Source organism: Entelurus aequoreus, linkage group LG18 (genome assembly GCF_033978785.1).
Source record: "Entelurus aequoreus isolate RoL-2023_Sb linkage group LG18, RoL_Eaeq_v1.1, whole genome shotgun sequence".
Lineage (NCBI taxonomy): Eukaryota > Metazoa > Chordata > Actinopteri > Syngnathiformes > Syngnathidae > Entelurus > Entelurus aequoreus.
In genome coordinates, this window is record NC_084748.1 from 9,154,137 (window position 1) to 9,176,636 (window position 22,500).

The 22,500-nt window shown below is 35.0% G+C and overlaps 1 protein-coding gene across 1 annotated transcript in view; it reads right to left on the bottom strand.

Annotated features, from left to right (window-relative positions):
• LOC133633490 (arf-GAP with dual PH domain-containing protein 1-like) overlaps nucleotides 1–22,500 on the bottom strand; it is a 54,988-nt gene that overhangs the window by 3,759 nt on the left and 28,729 nt on the right. Inside the window, exons 6-10 of the mRNA XM_062026025.1 lie at nucleotides 21,850–21,996; nucleotides 21,672–21,755; nucleotides 21,542–21,604; nucleotides 1,316–1,387; nucleotides 1–153 (exon numbers count right to left, since the gene is read on the bottom strand). The exon at nucleotides 1–153 is cut by the window's left edge and continues 76 nt beyond it. Of these exons, the coding sequence (XP_061882009.1) occupies nucleotides 1–153; nucleotides 1,316–1,387; nucleotides 21,542–21,604; nucleotides 21,672–21,755; nucleotides 21,850–21,996 (519 nt within the window). The remainder of the gene's footprint in view (nucleotides 154–1,315; nucleotides 1,388–21,541; nucleotides 21,605–21,671; nucleotides 21,756–21,849; nucleotides 21,997–22,500) is intronic.

Sequence of the window (22,500 nt, forward strand, 5' to 3'; positions counted from 1 at the left end):
CGTCTCGCACGTGAACAGGAAGCAGCGCTCGGGCGTCTCCATGGTGATGCCGTGCTGCCAGGCGCCGTTGCAGTAGGTGCCGGCGGGAAGGCCGGCCGCCGCGCTGTAGTTGTCCTTGTTGCCCAGGAACACCTCGCCTTTGGCGAAGGCGTCCTGTGCGGAGACACGGTTAGCATGACTGCATTTTCTTTCTGTGCCAGGACGCCATCTTTATCGTCTGTGTGAGCTAAATATGTAACATTTGTATGTGTAAATATAACTGTACCGAGCACTCATCATACTTCAAATGCGGATACTGCTAGCTTTAATACATCAGGGGGTTGCCTACAGCCACAGATGTTAATGCCAATGTCTTTTGACCTGGTACTAAATACAAACCCTGGCCATTAATTGTACCATTTACTGTTGGTTAAAAAAATAGAACAAATTACAATAGAATTAAAAAAATAAAGCATAAAACAAAATAGAATGAAAAAAAAAGGAAAGCAATAACAATGTAAAAAAATAAGTCAAAAATTTAAAATTAAAAAGATACATAAATGAAATCAAAATAAATGAATAAAAGAGAAAAAAAATAAAAAAAATAAAAATAAAATAAAATAAATAAATACATACATACATGTGTAAAAAATACAAATAAATAACATAAACGAATACAAACTAAATAATCAAAAGAGAAATAAAATAAACAATACAATAAATAAATTAAATAAATCATCAAACAAAATGAAATACAATTAAAAAACAATGCTGAAGAAAGATATTTAAAAAAAAGAAAATTAATTAGATTTAAAAAAATAATACAAACATTTTTCAAATAAAAAAAATACCTATAAAATAAATAAATTAAATAAAAATAAAACAAAATGGGGAAAACAAGTAGTGAAATTTTTTTTGTAAAAAAGTGAAAATTAATGGGATAAACAAATAAAACTTAAATAGAAAAATAAGATAAATAAAATGTACAATCTAATAAATACACAAAAATAAACCATAAAACTAAATAAAATGAAATGAATTAAACAACAATAATGAATAAAAATGTGTTAAAAATGAAGATGAACAAATAAAAAAATATTATTAAATAAAAGAGAAATAGGATAATAAAAAAATAAATAATATCAAATTAATAAGATAATAAAATATAAACAAATAAATCCAAAACAGGTAAAGAAAAGAAAATCAAATAACACAAAATTAAATAAATGGTGACAAGTGTGAGAGTGTTAGTGTATTTAATGTGTGTGTGTGTGTGTGTGGGTGTGTGTGTGTGTGTGTGTGTGTGTGTGTGTGTGTGTGTGTATAACTGTCCTACCAGAGGGTCTTTGTAGTACATGAGTTTTCTCTGGTCCAAAGTGAACCATCGCTTCTTGAAGCCTTCTGTTTGCTACACAAAGATACAAAAGACACATTCAGACCCACAAAAGACAGACATACACGCACGCACGCACGCACGCACACACACACGCACAAACACACACACACACACACACACACACACACACACGATTGAGACCAACAACAACAACAAAAGGCAGCATTGTGTTTGTGTTCCTTCCTGTTGGACCTGTTGTTGGTCATGTGACCACACTGTCTGGGTCACTTCTAGCTGCCAATCAAAACGCAACATTATCATCGTCATAAAAGCTCTTTCTGTGTTGGATCTCTTTTAAATGGTGTACCTAATGATGAGTCCAGTCCCGCTTGCCTGCTTATAAAAGTATCTTGCTGAAAAACTATTGACAATGTGAAAAATGTGTCATTTTCATAAAGTCAACGACATTTTAATCTGAACTCCTCACAGAACAACTTTCTTCCTCCCCCCCCCACGTTTATTACATCTTTTATTTCACACCTGGACGGCTAACATGTTCATCAAACGCTCGCTATCAAAGAGCATCAAACCTTGTGTGCAATGTTTGATGCTCTTGTTCGCCAGCGAGTCCTTTTTTAGGTCCACTGCACCACTGGCATCATGAGTGGCATTATAAAGACTTTATTATCTCCTATTAAATACATGATTTTACCATCAAAGATCCTCTATATATGCTGTTTTTGATCACCTAACGCATAAAAAACCAGATAATCAAAGATCCTCTAATTTGCAAGCGTGCTCTGCTGTTTTTTGGGAAATTGTTGCAAAAACACTGGTCAAAGATCATCGAGAAGTGAGAGGAGCGCTCTGCTGTTTGCAAGTATACTTCAAAACATGCAAGTCAAAGATCCTCTATATGGAAGGAGGACCCTACAGTTTTCATGGATGTACTGCAAAAAAAACCTCAGCTACTGAAGCCAAAGATCCTCTAAATGTGAGGTAAGCGCTCTGCTGTTTTTGAGGATGTACTGCAAAAGAACACGAGTCAAAGATCCTCTAAATAATGGGAGTGCTCTGCTGTTTTTAAGATTTTTTTTTTTTAAATGCTCGTCAAAGAATATCTATATGTCGGAGAAGTGATCTGCTGTTTTTGATGACCAACTGCAAAAAAAAAAATCAACACTTTTCAAAGATCTTCAAAACGTAAAAGAAGCGCTCTGCTGTTTTTGAGGACCGACTGCAAAAATATGCTCGTCAAATATCCTCCGAATGTGAGAGAAGTGATCTGCTGTTTTTGATAACCTCTGACAAAATAAACGCTACTCAAACGTCTTTTTAATGTGAGAGAAGTGTGCTGCTGTTTTTGAGGACCTAATGAAGAAATACATTAGTCAAAGATCCTCTATAAGTTGAAGAAGCACTCTGCTGTTTTTGAGGACATACTTAAAAACATGCAAGTCAAATATCCTCTAAATGAAAGAAGCACTCTACTGTTTTTATGGATTTACTACAAAAAAAAACTCAGCTACTGTAGCCAAAGATTCTCTAAATGTGAGATAAGCGCTCTGCTGTTTTTGAGGATTCACTGCAAAAGAACACTAGTCAAAGATCTGCTGTTTTTAAGAATCTACTTAAAAAAATGCTCGTCAAAGATTCTCTATTTGTCGGAGAAGTGATCTGCTGTTTTTGATGACCAACTGCAAAAAAATCAACACTTTTCAAAGATCTTCAAAACGTAAAAGAAGATCTCTGTTGTTTTTGAGGACCGACTGCAAAAATATGCTCGTCGAATATCCTCTGAATGTGAGAGAAGTGATCTGCTGTTTTTGATAACCTCTGACAAAAAAATAAACGCTACTCAAACGTCTTTTTAATGTGAGAGAAGTGCGCTGCTGTTTTTGAGGACCTAATGAAGAAATACATTAGTCAAAGATCCTCTATAAGTTAAAGAAGCGCTCTGCTGTTTTTGAGGACATACTTAAAAGCATGCAAGTCAAATATCCTCTAAATGAAAGAAGCACTCTACTGTTTTTATGGATTTGCTGCAAAAAAAACAACTCAGCTACTGTAGCCAAAGATTCTCTAAATGTGAGATAAGCGCTCTGCTGTTTTTGAGGATTCACTGCAAAAGACCACTAGTCAAAGATCTGCTGTTTTTAAGAATCTACTTTTTTTAAAAAATGCTCGTCAAAGATTCTCTATTTGTCGGAGAAGTGATCTGTTGTTTTTGATGACCAACTGCAAAAAAAATCAACACTTTTCAAAGATCTTCAAAACGTAAAAGAAGCGCTCTGTTGTTTTTGAGGACCGACTGCAAAAATATGCTCGTCAAATATCCTCCGAATGTGAGAGAAGTGATCTGCTGTTTTTGATAACCTCTGACAAAAAAAATAAACGCTACTCAAACGTCTTTTTAATGTGAGAGAAGTGCGCTGCTGTTTTTGAGGACCTAATGAAGAAATACATTAGTCAAAGATCCTCTATAAGTTAAAGAAGCACTCTGCTGTTTTTGAGGACATACTTAAAAACATGCAAGTCAAATATCCTCGAAATGAAAGAAGCACTCTACTGTTTTTATGGATTTACTGCAAAAAAAAAAAACCAACTCAGGTACTGTAGCCAAAGATTCTCTAAATGTGAGATAAGCGCTCTGCTGTTTTTGAGGATTCACTGCAAAAGAACACTAGTCAAAGATATGCTGTTTTTAAGAATCTACTTTAAAAAAAATGCTCGTCAAAGATTCTCTATTTGTCGGAGAAGTGATCTGCTGTTTTTGATGACCAACTGCAAAAAAAAAATCAACACTTTTCAAAGATCTTCAAAACGTAAAAGAAGCGCTCTGTTGTTTTTGAGGACCGACTGTAAAAATATGCTCGTCAAATATCCTCTAAATGTGAGAGAAGTGATCTGCTGTTTTTGATAACCTCTGACAAAAAAAATAAACGCTACTCAAACGTCTTTTTAATGTGAGAGAAGTGTGCTGCTGTTTTTGAGGACCTAATGAACAAATACTTTAGTCAAAGATCCTCTATAAGTTAAAGAAGCGCTCTGCTGTTTTTGAGGACATACTTAAAAACATGCAAGTCAAATATCCTCTACATGAAAGGAGCACTCTACTGTTTTTATGGATTTACTACAAAAAAAACTCAGCTACTGTAGCCAAAGATTCTCTAAATGTGAGATAAGCGCTCTGCTGTTTTTGAGGATTCACTGCAAAAGAACACTAGTCAAAGATCTGCTGTTTTTAAGAATCTACTTTTAAAAAAAATACTTGTCAAAGATTCTCTATTTGTCGGAGAAGTGATCTGCTGTTTTTGATGACCAACTGCAAAAAAATCAACACTTTTCAAAGATCTTCAAAACGTAAAAGAAGCGCTCTGTTGTTTTTGAGGACCGACTGCAAAAATATGCTCGTCAAATATCCTCCAAATGTGAGAGAAGTGATCTGCTATTTTTGATAACCTCTGACAAAATAAACGCTAATCAAACGTCTTTTTAATGTGAGAGAAGTGTGCTGCTGTTTTTGAGGACCTAATGAAGAAATACATTAGTCAAAGATCCTCTATAAGTTAAAGAAGCACTCTGCTGTTTTTGAGGACATACTTAAAAACACGTAAGTCAAATATCCTCTACATGAAAGGAGCACTCTACTGTTTTTATGGATTTACTGCAAAAAAAACTCAGCTACTGTAGCCAAAGATTCTCTAAATGTGAGATAAGCGCTCTGCTGTTTTTGAGGATTCACTGCAAAAGACCACTAGTCAAAGATCTGCTGTTTTTAAGAATCTACTTTAAAAAAAAATACTTGTCAAAGATTCTCTATTTGTCGGATAAGTGATCTGCTGTTTTTGATGACCAACTGCAAAAAAATCAACACTTTTCAAAGATCTTCAAAACGTAAAAGAAGATCTCTGTTGTTTTTGAGGACCGACTGCAAAAATATGCTCGTCGAATATCCTCTGAATGTGAGAGAAGTGATCTGCTGTTTTTGATAACCTCTGACAAAAAAATAAACGCTACTCAAACGTCTTTTTAATGTGAGAGAAGTGCGCTGCTGTTTTTGAGGACCTAATGAACAAATACATTAGTCAAAGATCCTCTATAAGTTAAAGAAGCGCTCTGCTGTTTTTGAGGACATACTTAAAAACATGCAAGTCAAATATCCTCTAAATGAAAGAAGCACTCTACTGTTTTTATGGATTTACTGCAAAAAAAACCCAACAACTCAGCTACTGTAGCCAAAGATTCTGTAAATGTGAGATAAGCGCTCTGCTGTTTTTGAGGATTTACTGCAAAAGAACACTAGTCAAAGATCTGCTGTTTTTAAGAATCTACTTTAAAAAAAATGCTCGTCAAAGATTCTCTATTTGTCGGAGAAGTGATCTGCTGTTTTTGATGACCAACTGCAAAAAAAAATCAACACTTTTCAAAGATCTTCAAAACGTAAAAGAAGCGCTCTGTTGTTTTTGAGGACCGACTGTAAAAATATGCTCGTCAAATATCCTCTAAATGTGAGAGAAGTGATCTGCTGTTTTTGATAACCTCTGACAAAAAAAATAAACGCTACTCAAACGTCTTTTTAATGTGAGAGAAGTGCGCTGCTGTTTTTGAGGACCTAATGAAGAAATACATTAGTCAAAGATCCTCTATAAGTTAAAGAAGCACTCTGCTGTTTTTGAGGACATACTTAAAAACACGCAAGTCAAATATCCTCTACATGAAAGGAGCACTCTACTGTTTTTATGGATTTACTGCAAAAACAACTCAGCTACTGTAGCCAAAGATTCTCTAAATGTGAGATAAGCGCTCTGCTGTTTTTGAGGATTCACTGCAAAAGAACACTAGTCAAAGATCTGCTGTTTTTAAGAATCTACTTTTAAAAAAAATACTTGTCAAAGATTCTCTATTTGTCGGATAAGTGATCTGCTGTTTTTGAAGACCAACTGCAAAAAAATCAACACTTTTCAAAGATCTTCAAAACGTAAAAGAAGATCTCTGTTGTTTTTGAGGACCGACTGCAAAAATATGCTCGTCGAATATCCTCTGAATGTGAGAGAAGTGATCCACTGTTTTTGATAACCTCTGACAAAAAAATAAACGCTACTTAAATATCTTTTTTATGTCAGAGAAGTGCGCTGCTGTTTTTGAGGACCTAATGAAGAAATACATTAGTCAAAGATCCTCTATAAGTTAAAGAAGCACTGTGCTGTTTTTGAGGACATACTTAAAAACATGCAAGTCAAATATCCTCTAAATGAAAGAAGCACTCTACTGTTTTTATGGATTTACTGCAAAAAAAACCCCAACAACTCAGCTACTGTAGCCAAAGATTCTCTAAATGTGAGATAAGCGCTCTGCTGTTTTTGAGGATTTACTGCAAAAGAACACTAGTCAAAGATCTGCTGTTTTTAAGAATCTACTTAAAAAAAATGCTCGTCAAAGATTCTCTATTTGTCGGAGAAGTGATCTGCTGTTTTTGATGACCAACTGCAAAAAAAAATCAACATTTTTCAAAGATCTTCAAAACGTAAAAGAAGCGCTCTGTTGTTTTTGAGGACCGACTGTAAAAATATGCTCGTCAAATATCCTCTAAATGTGAGAGAAGTGATCTGCTGTTTTTGATAACCTCTGACAAAAAAAATAAACGCTACTCAAACGTCTTTTTAATGTGAGAGAAGTGTGCTGCTGTTTTTGAGGACCTAATGAACAAATACATTAGTCAAAGACCCTCTATAAGTTAAAGAAGCGCTCTGCTGTTTTTGAGGACATACTTAAAAGCATGCAAGTCAAATATCCTCTAAATGAAAGAAGCACTCTACTGTTTTTATAGATTTGCTGCAAAAAAAACAACTCAGCTACTGTAGCCAAAGATTCTCTAAATGTGAGATAAGCGCTCTGCTGTTTTTGAGGATTCACTGCAAAAGACCACTAGTCAAAGATCTGCTGTTTTTAAGAATCTACTTTTTTAAAAAATGCTCGTCAAAGATGCTCTATTTGTCGGAGAAGTGATCTGTTGTTTTTGATGACCAACTGCAAAAAAATCAAGACTTTTCAAAGATCTTCAAAACGTAAAAGAAGATCTCTGTTGTTTTTGAGGACCGACTGCAAAAATATGCTCGTCAAATATCCTCTGAATGTGAGAGAAGTGATCTGCTGTTTTTGATAACCTCTGACAAAAAAATAAACGCTACTCAAACGTCTTTTTAATGTGAGAGAAGTGCGCTGCTGTTTTTGAGGACCTAATGAAGAAATACATTAGTCAAAGATCCTCTATAAGTTAAAGAAGCACTATGCTGTTTTTGAGGACATACTTAAAAACATGCAAGTCAAATATCCTCGAAATGAAAGAAACACTCTACTGTTTTTATGGATTTACTGCAAAAAAAACAAAACAACTCAGCTACTGTAGCCAAAGATTCTCTAAATGTGAGATAAGCGCTCTGCTGTTTTTGAGGATTCACTGCAAAAGAACACTAGTCAAAGATCTGCTGTTTTTAAGAATCTACTTAAAAAAAATGCTCGTCAAAGATTCTCTATTTGTCGGAGAAGTGATCTGCTGTTTTTGATGACCAACTGCAAAAAAAATCAACACTTTTCAAAGATCTTCTAAACGTAAAAGAAGCACTCTGCTGTTTTTGAGGACCGACTGCAAAAATATGCTCGTCAAATATCCTCCGAATGTGAGAGATGTGATCTGCTGTTTTTGATAACCTCTGACAAAAAAAATAAACGCTACTCAAACGTCTTTTTAATGTGAGAGAAGTGCGCTGCTGTTTTTGAGGACCTAATGAAGAAATACATTAGTCAAAGATCCTCTATAAGTTAAAGAAGCACTCTGCTGTTTTTGAGGACATACTTAAAAACATGCAAGTCAAATATCCTCTAAATGAAAGAAGCACTCTACTGTTTTTATGGATTTACTGCAAAAAAACAACAACAACTCAGCTACTGTAGCCAAAGATTCTCTAAATGTGAGATAAGCGCTCTGCTGTTTTTGAGAATTCACTGCAAAAGACCACTAGTCAAAGATCTGCTGTTTTTAAGAATCTACTTTTTAAAAAAATGCTCGTCAAAGATTCTCTATTTGTCGGAGAAGTGATCTGCTGTTTTTGATGACCAACTGCAAAAAAAAATCAACACTTTTCAAAGATCTTCAAAACGTAAAAGAAGCGCTCTGTTGTTTTTGAGGACCGACTGTAAAAATATGCTCGTCAAATATCCTCTAAATGTGAGAGAAGTGATCTGCTGTTTTTGATAACCTCTGACAAAAAAAATAAACGCTACTCAAACGTCTTTTTAATGTGAGAGAAGTGTGCTGCTGTTTTTGAGGACCTAATGAACAAATACATTAGTCAAAGATCCTCTATAAGTTAAAGAAGCGCTCTGCTGTTTTTGAGGACATACTTAAAAACATGCAAGTCAAATATCCTCTAAATGAAAGAAGCACTCTACGGTTTTTATGGAGTTACTGCAAAAAAAACAACTCAGCTACTGTAGCCAAAGATTCTCTAAATGTGAGATAAGCGCTCTGCTGTTTTTGAGGATTCACTGCAAAAGAACACTAGTCAAAGATCTGCTGTTTTTAAGAATCTACTTTTTTAAAAAATGCTCGTCAAAGATTCTCAATTTGTCGGGTAAGTGATCTGCTGTTTTTGATGACCAACTGCAAAAAAAATCAACACTTTTCAAAGATCTTCTAAACGTAAAAGAAGCACTCTGATGTTTTTGAGGACCGACTGCAAAAATATGCTCGTCGAATATCCTCCGAATGTGAGAGAAGCGCTCTGCTGTTTTTGAGGACATACTTAAAAGCATGCAAGTCAAATATCCTCTAAATGAAAGAAGCACTCTACTGTTTTTATGGATTTGCTGCAAAAAAAACAACTCAGCTACTGTAGCCAAAGATTCTCTAAATGTGAGATAAGCGCTCTGCTGTTTTTGAGGATTCACTGCAAAAGAACACTAGTCAAAGATCTGCTGTCTTTAAGAATCTACTTTTTAAAAAAATGCTCGTCAAAGATTCTCTATTTGTCGGAGAAGTGATCTGCTGTTTTTGATGACCAACTGCAAAAATATCAACACTTTTCAAAGACCTTCAAAACGTAAAAGAAACGCTCTGCTGTTTTTGAGGACCGGCTGCAAAAATATGCTCGTCAAATATCCTCTAAATGTGAGAGAAGTGATCCACTGTTTTTGATAACCAATAACAAAAAAATCAGCGCTACTTAAATATCTTTTTTATGTCAGAGAAGTGCGCTGCTGTTTTTGAGGACCTACTGAACATGTTGCTAAAATGTACATCAAAGATCCTCTATATGAAAGAGCAATCTGCTGTTTTTGAGGACCTACTGCGAAAATATGCTATTCAAAGATCCTCTAAATTTGAGAGAAGTACTCTGCTGTTTTTAATGATCTACTGCAACAAAAACCAACACTCTTCAACAATCTTCCACATAAGACAAATTATGCTGGTTTTTGGCACATGTTGCTAAAACACATGTCAGAGATCCTCTATATGAAAGAGCAATCTGCTGTTTTTTAGGACCTACCGTGAAAATGTGCTAGTCAAAGATTCTCTAAATGTGAGAGAAGTACTCTGCTGTTTTTAATCATCTAACTTACAATAAACAACACTTTTTAACAATCTTCTACATACCAGGAGTTATGCTGTTTTTTGGGACATGTTGCAAAAAAAGCATATCAAACATTCCCTTTATGAAAGAGCTATCTGCTGTTTTTGAGGACCTACTGTGAAAATGTGCTAGTCAAAGATCCTCTAAATTTGGGAGCAGTACTCTGCTGTTTTTAATGATCTACTGCAAAAAAACACTCTTCAGCAATATTCTATATAACAGGAGGTATGCTGTTTTTTGGGACATATTGCAAAAATGTGCTAGTCAAAGATCTTCTAAATGTGAGAGAAGTACTCTGCTGTTTTTAATGATCACTGCAAAAAACAACAACACTTTTTAACAATATTCTACATAACAGGAGTTATGCTGTTTTTTGGAATATGTTTCTAAAACACATGTCAAAGATCCTTAATATGAAAGAACAACCTGCGGTTTTTGAGAACCTACTGCGAATATATGCTAGTCAAAGATCCTCGAAAAGTGAAATAAGTAGTCTGCTGTTTTTAATGATCTAGTAAAAAAAAACACTCTTCAACAATCTTCTACATAACAGGAGTTATGATGTTTTTGGAACATATTGCTAAAAGGCATGACAAAGGTCCTCTATATGAAAGAGAAATCTGCTGTTTTTGAGGACTTACTGCGAAAATGTGCTCGTCAAAGATCCTCTAAATGCGAAAAAAGCACTCTGCTGTTTTTAATGATGTAGTGAAAAAACAACAACACTTTTTAACATTATTCTACATAAAAAGAGTTATGCTGTTTTTTGGAACATGTTGCAAATACGCATGTCAAAGACTCCATATGAAAGAGAAATCTGCTGTTTTTGAGGACCTACTGCGAATATATGCTAGTCAAAGATCCTCAAAATGTGAGCAAAGTACTCTGCTGTTTTTAATGATCTTGTGAAAAACAACAACACTCTTCAATAATCTTCAACATAACAGGAATTATGCTGTTTTTTGGAACATGTTGCTTAAATGCACGTCAAAGATCCTCTATGTGAAAGAGCTGTTTTAGAGGACTTACTGCTAAAATATGTTAGTCAAAGATCCTCTAAACGTGAGATAAGTACTCTGCTGTTTTTAATTATCTACTGCAAAAAACAACAACACTTTGTAACCATCTTCTACATAACAGGAGTTTTGCTGTTTTTGGGAACATGTTGCAAAAACACATGTAAAGGACTCTCTATATGAAAGAGCAGTCTGCTGTTTATGAGGACCTACTGCGAATATATGCTAGTCAAAGATCCGCTAAATGTGAGCAAAGTACTCTTCTGTTTTTAATGATCTAGTGAAAAAAACAACACTCTTCAATACAACAGGCATTATGCTGTTTTTTGGAACATGTTGCTTAAATGCACGTCAAAGATCCTTTATGTGAAAGAGCTGTTTTTGAGGACCTACTGCTAAAATATGTTGGTAAAAGATCCTCTAAATGTGAGATAAGTACTATGCTGTTTTTAATGATCTACTGCAAAAACAACAATACTTTTTAACCATCTTCTACATAACAGGAGTTATGCTGTTTTTTGGAACATGTTGCAAATACGCACGTCAAAGACTCTATATGAAAGAGATATCTGCTGTTTTTGAGGACCTACTGCGAATATATGCTAGTCAAAGATCCTCAAAATGTGAGCAAAGTACTCTGCTGTTTTTAATGATCTAGTGAAAAAAAGAAACACTTTTTAACAATCTTCTACATAACAGGAGTTATGCTGTTTTTTGGAACATGTTGCAAATACGCACGTCAAAGACTCTATATGAAAGAGAAGTCTGCTGTTTTTGAGGACCTACTGCGAATATATGCTAGTCAAAGATCCTCTAAATGTGAGCAAAGTACTCTTCTATTTTTAATGATATAGTGAAAAAAACCAACACTTCAATAATCTTCAACATAACAGGAATTATACTGTTTTTTGGAACATGTTGCTTAAACGCACATCAAAGACCCTCTATGTGAAAGAGCTGTTTTTGAGGACTTACTGCTAAAATATGTTGGTCAAAAATCCTCTAAATGTGAAATAAGTACTCTGCTGTTTTTAATGATCTACTGCAAAAAAAATTGTTTTTAACAATCTTCTACATAACAGGAGTTATGCTGTTTTTTGGAACATGTTGCTAAAACGCACGTTAAAGACTCTATATGAAAGAGCAATCTGCTGTTTTTGAGGACCTACTGCGAATATATGCTAGTCAAAGATCCTCTAAATGTGAGCAAAGTACTCTGCTGTTTTTATTGATCTAGTGAAAAAACAACACTCTTCAACAATATTCTACATAAAAAGAGTTATGCTGTTCTTTGGAACATGTTGCTAAAACGCACGTCAAAGATCCTCTATATGAAAGAACAATCTGCTGTTTTTGAGGACCTACTGCGAATATATGCTAGTCAAAGATCCTCAAAATGTGAGCAAAGTACTCTGCTGTTTTTAATTATCTAGTAAAAAAACAACACTCTTCAACAATATTCTACATAAAAAGAGTTATGCTGTTCTTTGGAACATGTTGCTAAAACGCACGTCAAAGATCCTCTATATGAAAGAGCAATCTGCTGTTTTTGAGGACCTACTGCACAAATGTGCTAGTCAAATATCCTCTAAATGTGAGAGAAGTACTCTGCTGTTTTTAATGATCTACTGCAAAACCAACAACACTTTTTAACAATCTTCTACATAACAGGAGTTATGCTGTTTTTTTGGAACATGTTGCAAATACGCACGCTAAAGATTCTATATGAAAGAGCAATCTGCTGTTTTTGAGGACCTACTGCAAATATATGCTAGTCAAAGATCCTCTAAATGTGAGCAAAGTACTCTGCTGTTTTTATTGATTTAGTGAAAAAAAAACACTCTTCAACAATATTCTACATAAAAAGAGTTATGCTGTTCTTTGGAACATGTTGCTAAAGCGCACGTCAAAGATCCTCTATATAAAAGAACAATCTGCTGTTTTTGAGGACCTACTGCACAAATGTGCTAGTCAAATATCCTCTAAATGTGAGAGAAGTACTCTGCTGTTTTTAATGATCTACTGCAAAACCAACAACACTTTTTAACAATCTTCTACATAACAGGAGTTATGCTGTTTTTTGGAACATGTTGCTAAAACGCACGTTAAAGACTCTATATGAAAGAGCAATCTGCTGTTTTTGAGGACCTACTGCGAATATATGCTAGTTAAAGATCCTCTAAATGTGAGCAAAGTACTCTGCTGTTTTTATTGATCTAGTGAAAAAACAACGCTCTTCAACAATATTCTACATAAAAAGAGTTATGCTGTTCTTTGGAACATGTTGCTAAAACTCACGTCAAAGATCCTCTATGTGAAAGAACAATCTGCTGTTTTTGAGGACCTACTGCACAAATGTGCTAGTCAAATATCCTCTAAATGTGAGAGAAGTACTCTGCTGTTTTTAATGATCTACTGCAAAACCAACAACACTTTTTAACAATCTTCTACATAACAGGAGTTATGCTGTTTTTTGGAACATGTTGCTAAAACGCACGTTAAAGACTCTATATGAAAGAGCAATCTGCTGTTTTTGAGGACCTACTGCGAATATATGCTAGTCAAAGATCCTCTAAATGTGAGCAAAGTACTCTGCTGTTTTTATTGATCTAGTGAAAAAAGAACACTCTTCAACAATATTCTACATAACAGGAGTTATGCTGTTTTTTGGAACATGTTGCAAATACGCACGTTAAAGACTCTATATGAAAGATAAATCTGCTGTTTTTGAGGACCTACTGCGAATATATGCTAGTCAAAGATCCTCAAAATGTGAGCAAAGTACTCTGCTGTTTTTAATGATCTAGTGAAAAAACCCCACTTTTTAACAATCTTCTACATAACAGGAGTTATGCTGTTTTTTGGAACATGTTGCAAATACGCACGTTAAAGACTCTATATGAAAGAGCAATCTGCTGTTTTTGAGGACCTACTGCGAATATATGCTAGTCAAAGATCCTCAAAATGTGAGCAAAGTACTCTGCTGTTTTTAATTATCTAGTGAAAAAACAACACTCTTCAACAATATTCTACATAAAAAGAGTTATGCTGTTCTTTGGAACATGTTGCTAAAACACACGTCAAAGATCCTCTATATGAAAGAGCAATCTGCTGTTTTTGAGGACCTACTGCACAAATGTGCTAGTCAAATATCCTCTAAATGTGAGAGAAGTACTCTGCTGTTTTTAATGATCTACTGCAAAACCAACAACACTTTTTAACAATCTTCTACATAACAGGAGTTATGCTGTTTTTTGGAACATGTTGCTAAAACGCACGTTAAAGACTCTATATGAAAGAGCAATCTGCTGTTTTTGAGGACCTACTGCAAATATATGCTAGTCAAAGATCCTCTAAATGTGAGCAACGTACTCTGCTGTTTTTATTGATTTAGTGAAAAAAAAACACTCTTCAACAATATTCTACATAAAAAGAGTTATGCTGTTCTTTGGAACATGTTGCTAAAGCGCACGTCAAAGATCCTCTATATGAAAGAACAATCTGCTGTTTTTGAGGACCTACTGCACAAATGTGCTAGTCAAATATCCTCTAAATGTGAGAGAAGTACTCTGCTGTTTTTAATGATCTACTGCAAAACCAACAACACTTTTTAACAATCTTCTACATAACAGGAGTTATGCTGTTTTTTGGAACATGTTGCTAAAACGCACGTTAAAGACTCTATATGATAGAGCAATCTGCTGTTTTTGAGGACCTACTGCGAATATATGCTAGTTAAAGATCCTCTAAATGTGAGCAAAGTACTCTGCTGTTTTTATTGATCTAGTGAAAAAACAACGCTCTTTAACAATATTCTACATAAAAAGAGTTATGCTGTTCTTTGGAACATGTTGCTAAAACTCACGTCAAAGATCCTCTATGTGAAAGAATAATCTGCTGTTTTTGAGGACCTACTGCACAAATGTGCTAGTCAAATATCCTCTAAATGTGAGAGAAGTACTCTGCTGTTTTTAATGATCTACTGCAAAACCAACAACACTTTTTAAAAATCTTCTACATAACAGGAGTTATGCTGTTTTTTGGAACATGTTGCTAAAACGCACGTTAAAGACTCTATATGAAAGAGCAATCTGCTGTTTTTGAGGACCTACTGCGAATATATGCTAGTCAAAGATCCTCTAAATGTGAGCAAAGTACTCTGCTGTTTTTATTGATCTAGTGAAAAAAGAACACTCTTCAACAATATTCTACATAACAGGAGTTATGCTGTTTTTTGGAACATGTTGCAAATACGCACGTTAAAGACTCTATATGAAAGATAAATCTGCTGTTTTTGAGGACCTACTGCGAATATATGCTAGTCAAAGATCCTCAAAATGTGAGCAAAGTACTCTGCTGTTTTTAATGATCTAGTGAAAAAAAAACACTTTTTAACAATCTTCTACATAACAGGAGTTATGCTGTTTTTTGGAACATGTTGCAAATACGCACGTTAAAGACTCTATATGAAAGATAAATCTGCTGTTTTTGAGGACCTACTGCGAATATATGCTAGTCAAAGATCCTCTAAATGTGAGCAAAGTACTCTGCTGTTTTTAATGATCTAGTGAAAAAAACCCACTTTTTAACAATCTTCTACATAACAGGAGTTATGCTGTTTTTTGGAACATGTTACAAATACGCACGTTAAAGACTCTATATGAAAGAGCAATCTGCTGTTTTTGAGGACCTACTGCTAAAATATGCTAGTCAAAGATCCTCTAAATGTGAGCAAAGTACTCTGCTGTTTTTAATGATCTAGTGAAAAAAAAACACTTTTTAACAATCTTCTACATAACAGGAGTTATGCTGTTTTTTGGAACATGTTGCAAATACGCACGTTAAAGACTCTATATGAAAGATAAATCTGCTGTTTTTGAGGACCTACTGCGAATATATGCTAGTCAAAGATCCTCAAAATGTGAGCAAAGTACTCTGCTGTTTTTAATGATCTAGTGAAAAAACCCCACTTTTTAACAATCTTCTACATAACAGGAGTTATGCTGTTTTTTGGAACATGTTGCAAATACGCACATTAAAGACTCTATATGAAAGAGCAATCTGCTGTTTTTGAGGACCTACTGCTAAAATATGCTAGTCAAAGATCCTCTAAATGTGAGCAAAGTACTCTGCTGTTTTTAATGATCTAGTGAAAAAAAACAACACTCTTCAATAATCTTCAACATAACAGGAATTATGCTGTTTTTTGGAACATGTTGCTTAAACGCATGTCAACGATCCTCTATGTGAAAGAGCTGTTTTTGAGGACTTACTGCTAAAATACGTTAGTCAAAGATCCTCTAAACGTGAGACAAGTACTCTGCTGTTTTTAATGATCTACTGCAAAACCAACAACACTTTTTAACAATCTTCTACATAACAGGAGTTATGCTGTTTTTTGGAACATGTTGCTAAAACGCACGTCAAAGATCCTCTATATGAAAGAGCAATCTGCTGTTTTTGAGGACCTACTGCGAATATATGCTAGTCAAAGATCCTCTAAATGTGAGCAAAGTATTCTGCTGTTTTTATTGATCTAGTGAAAAAAGAACACTCTTCAACAATGTTCTACATAACAGGAGTTATGCTGTTTTTTGGAACATGTTGCAAATACGCACGTTAAAGACTCTATATGAAAGATAAATCTGCTGTTTTTGAGGACCTACTGCGAATATATGCTAGTCAAAGATCCTCAAAATGTGAGCAAAGTACTCTGCTGTTTTTAATGATCTAGTGAAAAAACCCCACTTTTTAACAATCTTCTACATAACAGGAGTTATGCTGTTTTTTGGAACATGTTGCAAATACGCACGTTAAAGACTCTATATGAAAGATAAATCTGCTGTTTTTGAGGACCTACTGCGAATATATGCTAGTCAAAGATCCTCAAAATGTGAGCAAAGTACTCTGCTGTTTTTAATGATCTAGTGAAAAAAACCCACTTTTTAACAATCTTCTACATAACAGGAGTTATGCTGTTTTTTGGAACATGTTGCAAATACGCACGTTAAAGACTCTATATGAAAGAGCAATCTGCTGTTTTTGAGGACCTACTGCTAAAATATGCTAGTCAAAGATCCTCTAAATGTGAGCAAAGTACTCTGCTGTTTTTAATGATCTAGTGAAAAAAACCCACTTTTTAACAATCTTCTACATAACAGGAGTTATGCTGTTTTTTGGAACATGTTGCAAATACGCACGTTAAAGACTCTATATGAAAGAGCAATCTGCTGTTTTTGAGGACCTACTGCGAATATATGCTAGTCAAAGATCCTCTAAATGTGAGCAAAGTACTCTGCTGTTTTTATTGATCTAGTGAAAAAAGAACACTCTTCAACAATATTCTACATAACAGGAGTTATGCTGTTTTTTGGAACATGTTGCTAATACGCACGTTAAAGACTCTATATGAAAGATAAATCTGCTGTTTTTGAGGACCTACTGCGAATATATGCTAGTCAAAGATCCTCTAAATGTGAGCAAAGTACTCTGCTGTTTTTATTGATCTAGTGAAAAAAGAACACTCTTCAACAATATTCTACATAACAGGAGTTATGCTGTTTTTTGGAACATGTTGCAAATACGCACATTAAAGACTCTATATGAAAGATAAATCTGCTGTTTTTGAGGACCTACTGCGAATATATGCTAGTCAAAGATCCTCAAAATGTGAGCAAAGTACTCTGCTGTTTTTAATGATCTAGTGAAAAAACCCCACTTTTTAACAATCTTCTACATAACAGGAGTTATGCTGTTTTTTGGAACATGTTGCAAATACGCACGTTAAAGACTCTATATGAAAGAGCAATCTGCTGTTTTTGAGGACCCACTGCTAAAATATGCTAGTCAAAGATCCTCTAAATGTGAGCAAAGTACTCTGCTGTTTTTAATGATCTAGTGAAAAAAAACAACACTCTTCAATAATCTTCAACATAACAGGAATTATGCTGTTTTTTGGAACATGTTGCTTAAACGCACGTCAATGATCCTCTATGTGAAAGAGCTGTTTTTGAGGACTTACTGCTAAAATACGTTAGTCAAAGATCCTCTAAACGTGAGACAAGTACTCTGCTGTTTTTAATGATCTACTGCAAAACCAACAACACTTTTTAACAATCTTCTACATAACAGGAGTTATGGTGTTTTTTGGAACATGTTGCTAAAACGCACGTCAAAGATCCTCTATATGAAAGAGCAATCTGCTGTTTTTGAGGACCTACTGCGAATATATGCTAGTCAAAGATCCTCTAAATGTGAGAAAAGTATTCTGCTGTTTTTATTGATCTAGTGAAAAAAGAACACTCTTCAACAATGTTCTACATAACAGGAGTTATGCTGTTTTTTGGAACATGTTGCAAATACGCACGTTAAAGACTTTATATGAAAGATAAATCTGCTGTTTTTGAGGACCTACTGCGAATATATGCTAGTCAAAGATCCTCAAAATGTGAGCAAAGTACTCTGCTGTTTTTAATGATGTAGTGAAAAAAACCCACTTTTTAACAATCTTCTACATAACAGGAGTTATGCTGTTTTTTGGAACATGTTGCAAATACGCACGTTAAAGACTCTATATGAAAGAGCAATCTGCTGTTTTTGAGGACCTACTGCGAATATATGCTAGTCAAAGATCCTCAAAATGTGAGCAAAGTACTCTGCTGTTTTTAATGATCTAGTGAAAAAACCACACTTTTTAACAATCTTGTACATAACAGAAGTTATGCTGTTTTTTGGAACATGTTGCAAATACACACGTTAAAGACTCTATATGAAAGAGCAATCTGCTGTTTTTGAGGACCCACTGCTAAAATATGCTAGTCAAAGATCCTCTAAATGTGAGCAAAGTACTCTGCTGTTTTTAATGATCTACTGCAAAAAACAACACTCTTCAACAATATTCTACATACAAAGAGTTATGCTGTTCTTTGGAACATGTTGCTAAAACACACGTCAAAGATCCTCTATATGAAAGAGCAATCTGCTGATTTTGAGGACCTACTGCTAAAATATGCTAGTCAAAGATCCTCTAAATGTGAGAGAAGTACTCTGCTGTTTTTAATGATCTACTGCAAAAAAAAACACTCTTCAACAATATTCTACATAACAGGACATAGGCTGTTTTTTGGAACATGTTTCTAAAACGCATGACAAAGATCCTCTATATGAAAGAGCAATCTGCTGTTTTTGAGGACCTACTGCGAAAATGTGCTAGTCAAAGATCCTCTAAATGTGAAAGAAGTACTCTTCTGTTTTCAATGATCTAGTGAAAAAAACAACACCTTTTAAGAATATTCTACACAAAAAGAGTTATGCTGTTTTTTTGGAACATGTTGCTAAAACGCACGTCAAAGACCCTCTATATGAAAAAACAATCTGCTGTTTTTGAGGTTCTACTGCGCAAATGTCCTAGTCAAAGATCCTCTAAATGTGAGAGAAGTACTCTGCTGTTTTTAATGATCTAGTGAAAAAAAACAACACTCTTCAATAATCTTCAACACAACAGGAATTATGCTGTTTTTTGGAACATGTTGCTTAAACGCACGTCAACGATCCTCTATGTGAAAGAGCTGTTTTTGAGGACTTACTGCTAAAATATGTTAGTCAAAGATCCTCTAAACGTGAGACAAGTACTCTGCTGTTTTTAATGATCTACTGCAAAAAACAACAACACTTTTTAACCATCTTCTACATAACAGGAGTTATGGTGTTTTTTGGAACACGTTGCTAAAACGCACGTCAAAGATCCTCTATATGAAAGAGCAATCTGCTGTTTTTGAGGACCTACTGCGAATATATGCTAGTCAAAGATCCTCTAAATGTGAGCAAAGTATTCTGCTGTTTTTATTGATCTAGTGAAAAAAGAACACTCTTCAACAATATTCTACATAACAGGAGTTATGCTGTTTTTTGGAACATGTTGCAAATACGCACGTTAAAGACTCTATATGAAAGATAAATCTGCTGTTTTTGAGGACCTACTGCGAATATATGCTAGTCAAAGATCCTCAAAATGTGAGCAAAGTACTCTGCTGTTTTTAATGATCTAGTGAAAAAACCCCACTTTTTAACAATCTTCTACATAACAGGAGTTATGCTGTTTTTTGGAACATGTTGCAAATACGCACGTTAAAGACTATATATGAAAGATAAATCTGCTGTTTTTGAGGACCTACTGCGAATATATGCTAGTCAAAGATCCTCAAAATGTGAGCAAAGTACTCTGCTGTTTTTAATGATCTAGTGAAAAAACCCCACTTTTTAACAATCTTCTACATAACAGGAGTTATGCTGTTTTTTGGAACATGTTGCAAATACGCACGTTAAAGACTCTATATGAAAGATAAATCTGCTGTTTTTGAGGACCTACTGCGAATATATGCTAGTCAAAGATCCTCAAAATGTGAGCAAAGTACTCTGCTGTTTTTAATGATCTAGTGAAAAAAAAAACACTTTTTAACAATCTTCTACATAACAGGAGTTATGCTGTTTTTTGGAACATGTTGCAAATACGCACGTTAAAGACTCTATATTAAAGATAAATCTGCTGTTTTTGAGGACCTACTGCGAATATATGCTAGTCAAAGATCCTCAAAATGTGAGCAAAGTACTCTGCTGTTTTTAATGATCTACTGCAAAACCAACAACACTTTTTAACAATCTTCTACATAACAGGAGTTATGCTGTTTTTTGGAACATGTTGCTAAAACGCACGTTAAAGACTCTATATGAAAGAGCAATCTGCTGTTTTTGAGGACCTACTGCGAATATATGCTAGTCAAAGATCCTCAAAATGTGAGCAAAGTACTCTGCTGTTTTTAATGATCTAGTGAAAAAACCCCACTTTTTAACAATCTTCTACATAACAGGAGTTATGCTGTTTTTTGGAACATGTTGCAAATACGCACGTTAAAGACTCTATATGAAAGATAAATCTGCTGTTTTTGAGGACCTACTGCGAATATATGCTAGTCAAAGATCCTCAAAATGTGAGCAAAGTACTCTGCTGTTTTTAATGATCTAGTGAAAAAACCCCACTTTTTAACAATCCTCTACATAACAGGAGTTATGCTGTTTTTTGGAACATGTTGCAAATACGCACGTTAAAGACTCTATATGAAAGAGCAATCTGCTGTTTTTGAGGACCTACTGCTAAAATATGCTAGTCAAAGATCCTCTAAATGTGAGCAAAGTACTCTGCTGTTTTTAATGATCTAGTGAAAAAAAACAACACTCTTCAATAATCTTCAACATAACAGGAATTATGCTGTTTTTTGGAACATGTTGCTTAAACGCACGTCAACGATCCTCTATGTGAAAGAGCTGTTTTTGAGGACTTACTGCTAAAATATGTTAGTCAAAGATCCTCTAAACGTGAGACAAGTACTCTGCTGTTTTTAATGATCTACTGCAAAAAACAACAACACTTTTTAACCATCTTCTACATAACAGCAGTTATGCTGTTTTTTGGAACACGTTGCTAAAACGCATGTCAAAGATCCTCTATATGAAAGAGCAATCTGCTGTTTTTGAGGACCTAGTGTGAGGGTTGTGTTCCACTGCAGAGGACAAAGACCTACCCTAGGGCCGGTCTTCTCCATGTATCCCTCCTTCAGGAAGTTGCGTGTGAGTTTGGGCACCAGCTGAGACACAAAAAGACACAAAGTGACGTCCCCACAGAAAAGGCTCCAGAAGAGTTTTAGGGCTGACCTCAGCGTCGCTGGCTCCAGGGAAGGCCACCTTCAGGTAGTGGAGCTGAACCGCCCGGATGGAGTTGAACCAGTCCACGATGTCCTGAAGAAGCGAGGTGAGAAGGTCAAGAGTTACCGTGAGGAAGGTAAGGAGCACGGCGGCGACGCCCCTCCCCCTACCCCCCCCCCAGGCGGACCTTGCCGTGGTCGTGGTAGAGGAAGATGTTGCGGGTGCTGTAGTCTTTGAGGTACGTGATCTGCATGCCGTTGTGGTGTCCGATCTTCTCGGGCTGGAAGGTGGCGTTGATGGAGTCCACCTTGATCACCGCTTTGGGTTCTTTGGCCTGCAGGGGGGCGCACCGCGACATCACTTCTTCTTACACTTGAAAGGCAGTTAAACATGTTTGCGTGTGCATTAAAACCTTTATGATGGCCACAGTTGGACCCTGGTGATTATTTACATGGTTCCTTTACATTCCTGTAGAAATTATTTGTGAATTTGAATTATTTGTTTGATTTGAAAGAATGGTCAAATGTTCTAGAACAGAAGATGATATTACTACCACACTAATGTTAACTTTGACAAAAGTTGTAATGTCTGGAAGTTGTCATTCGACCTTACAACATTTCACATTTCAGAAATTTTTATTTATTGATTTTTTTCCCCATTGTTTAAAATGTATTTTATTACATTTTTTTTCATAAAATGTAATTTTATATGATCACATTTGCATTTATTTATATATGTATGTATTTATTATATTATTTGATTCAACTTTTAATTTCATTATACTTGTTTATTTATTTATAAAAACATACATTTACTCAATTTATTTATATTTTTTATT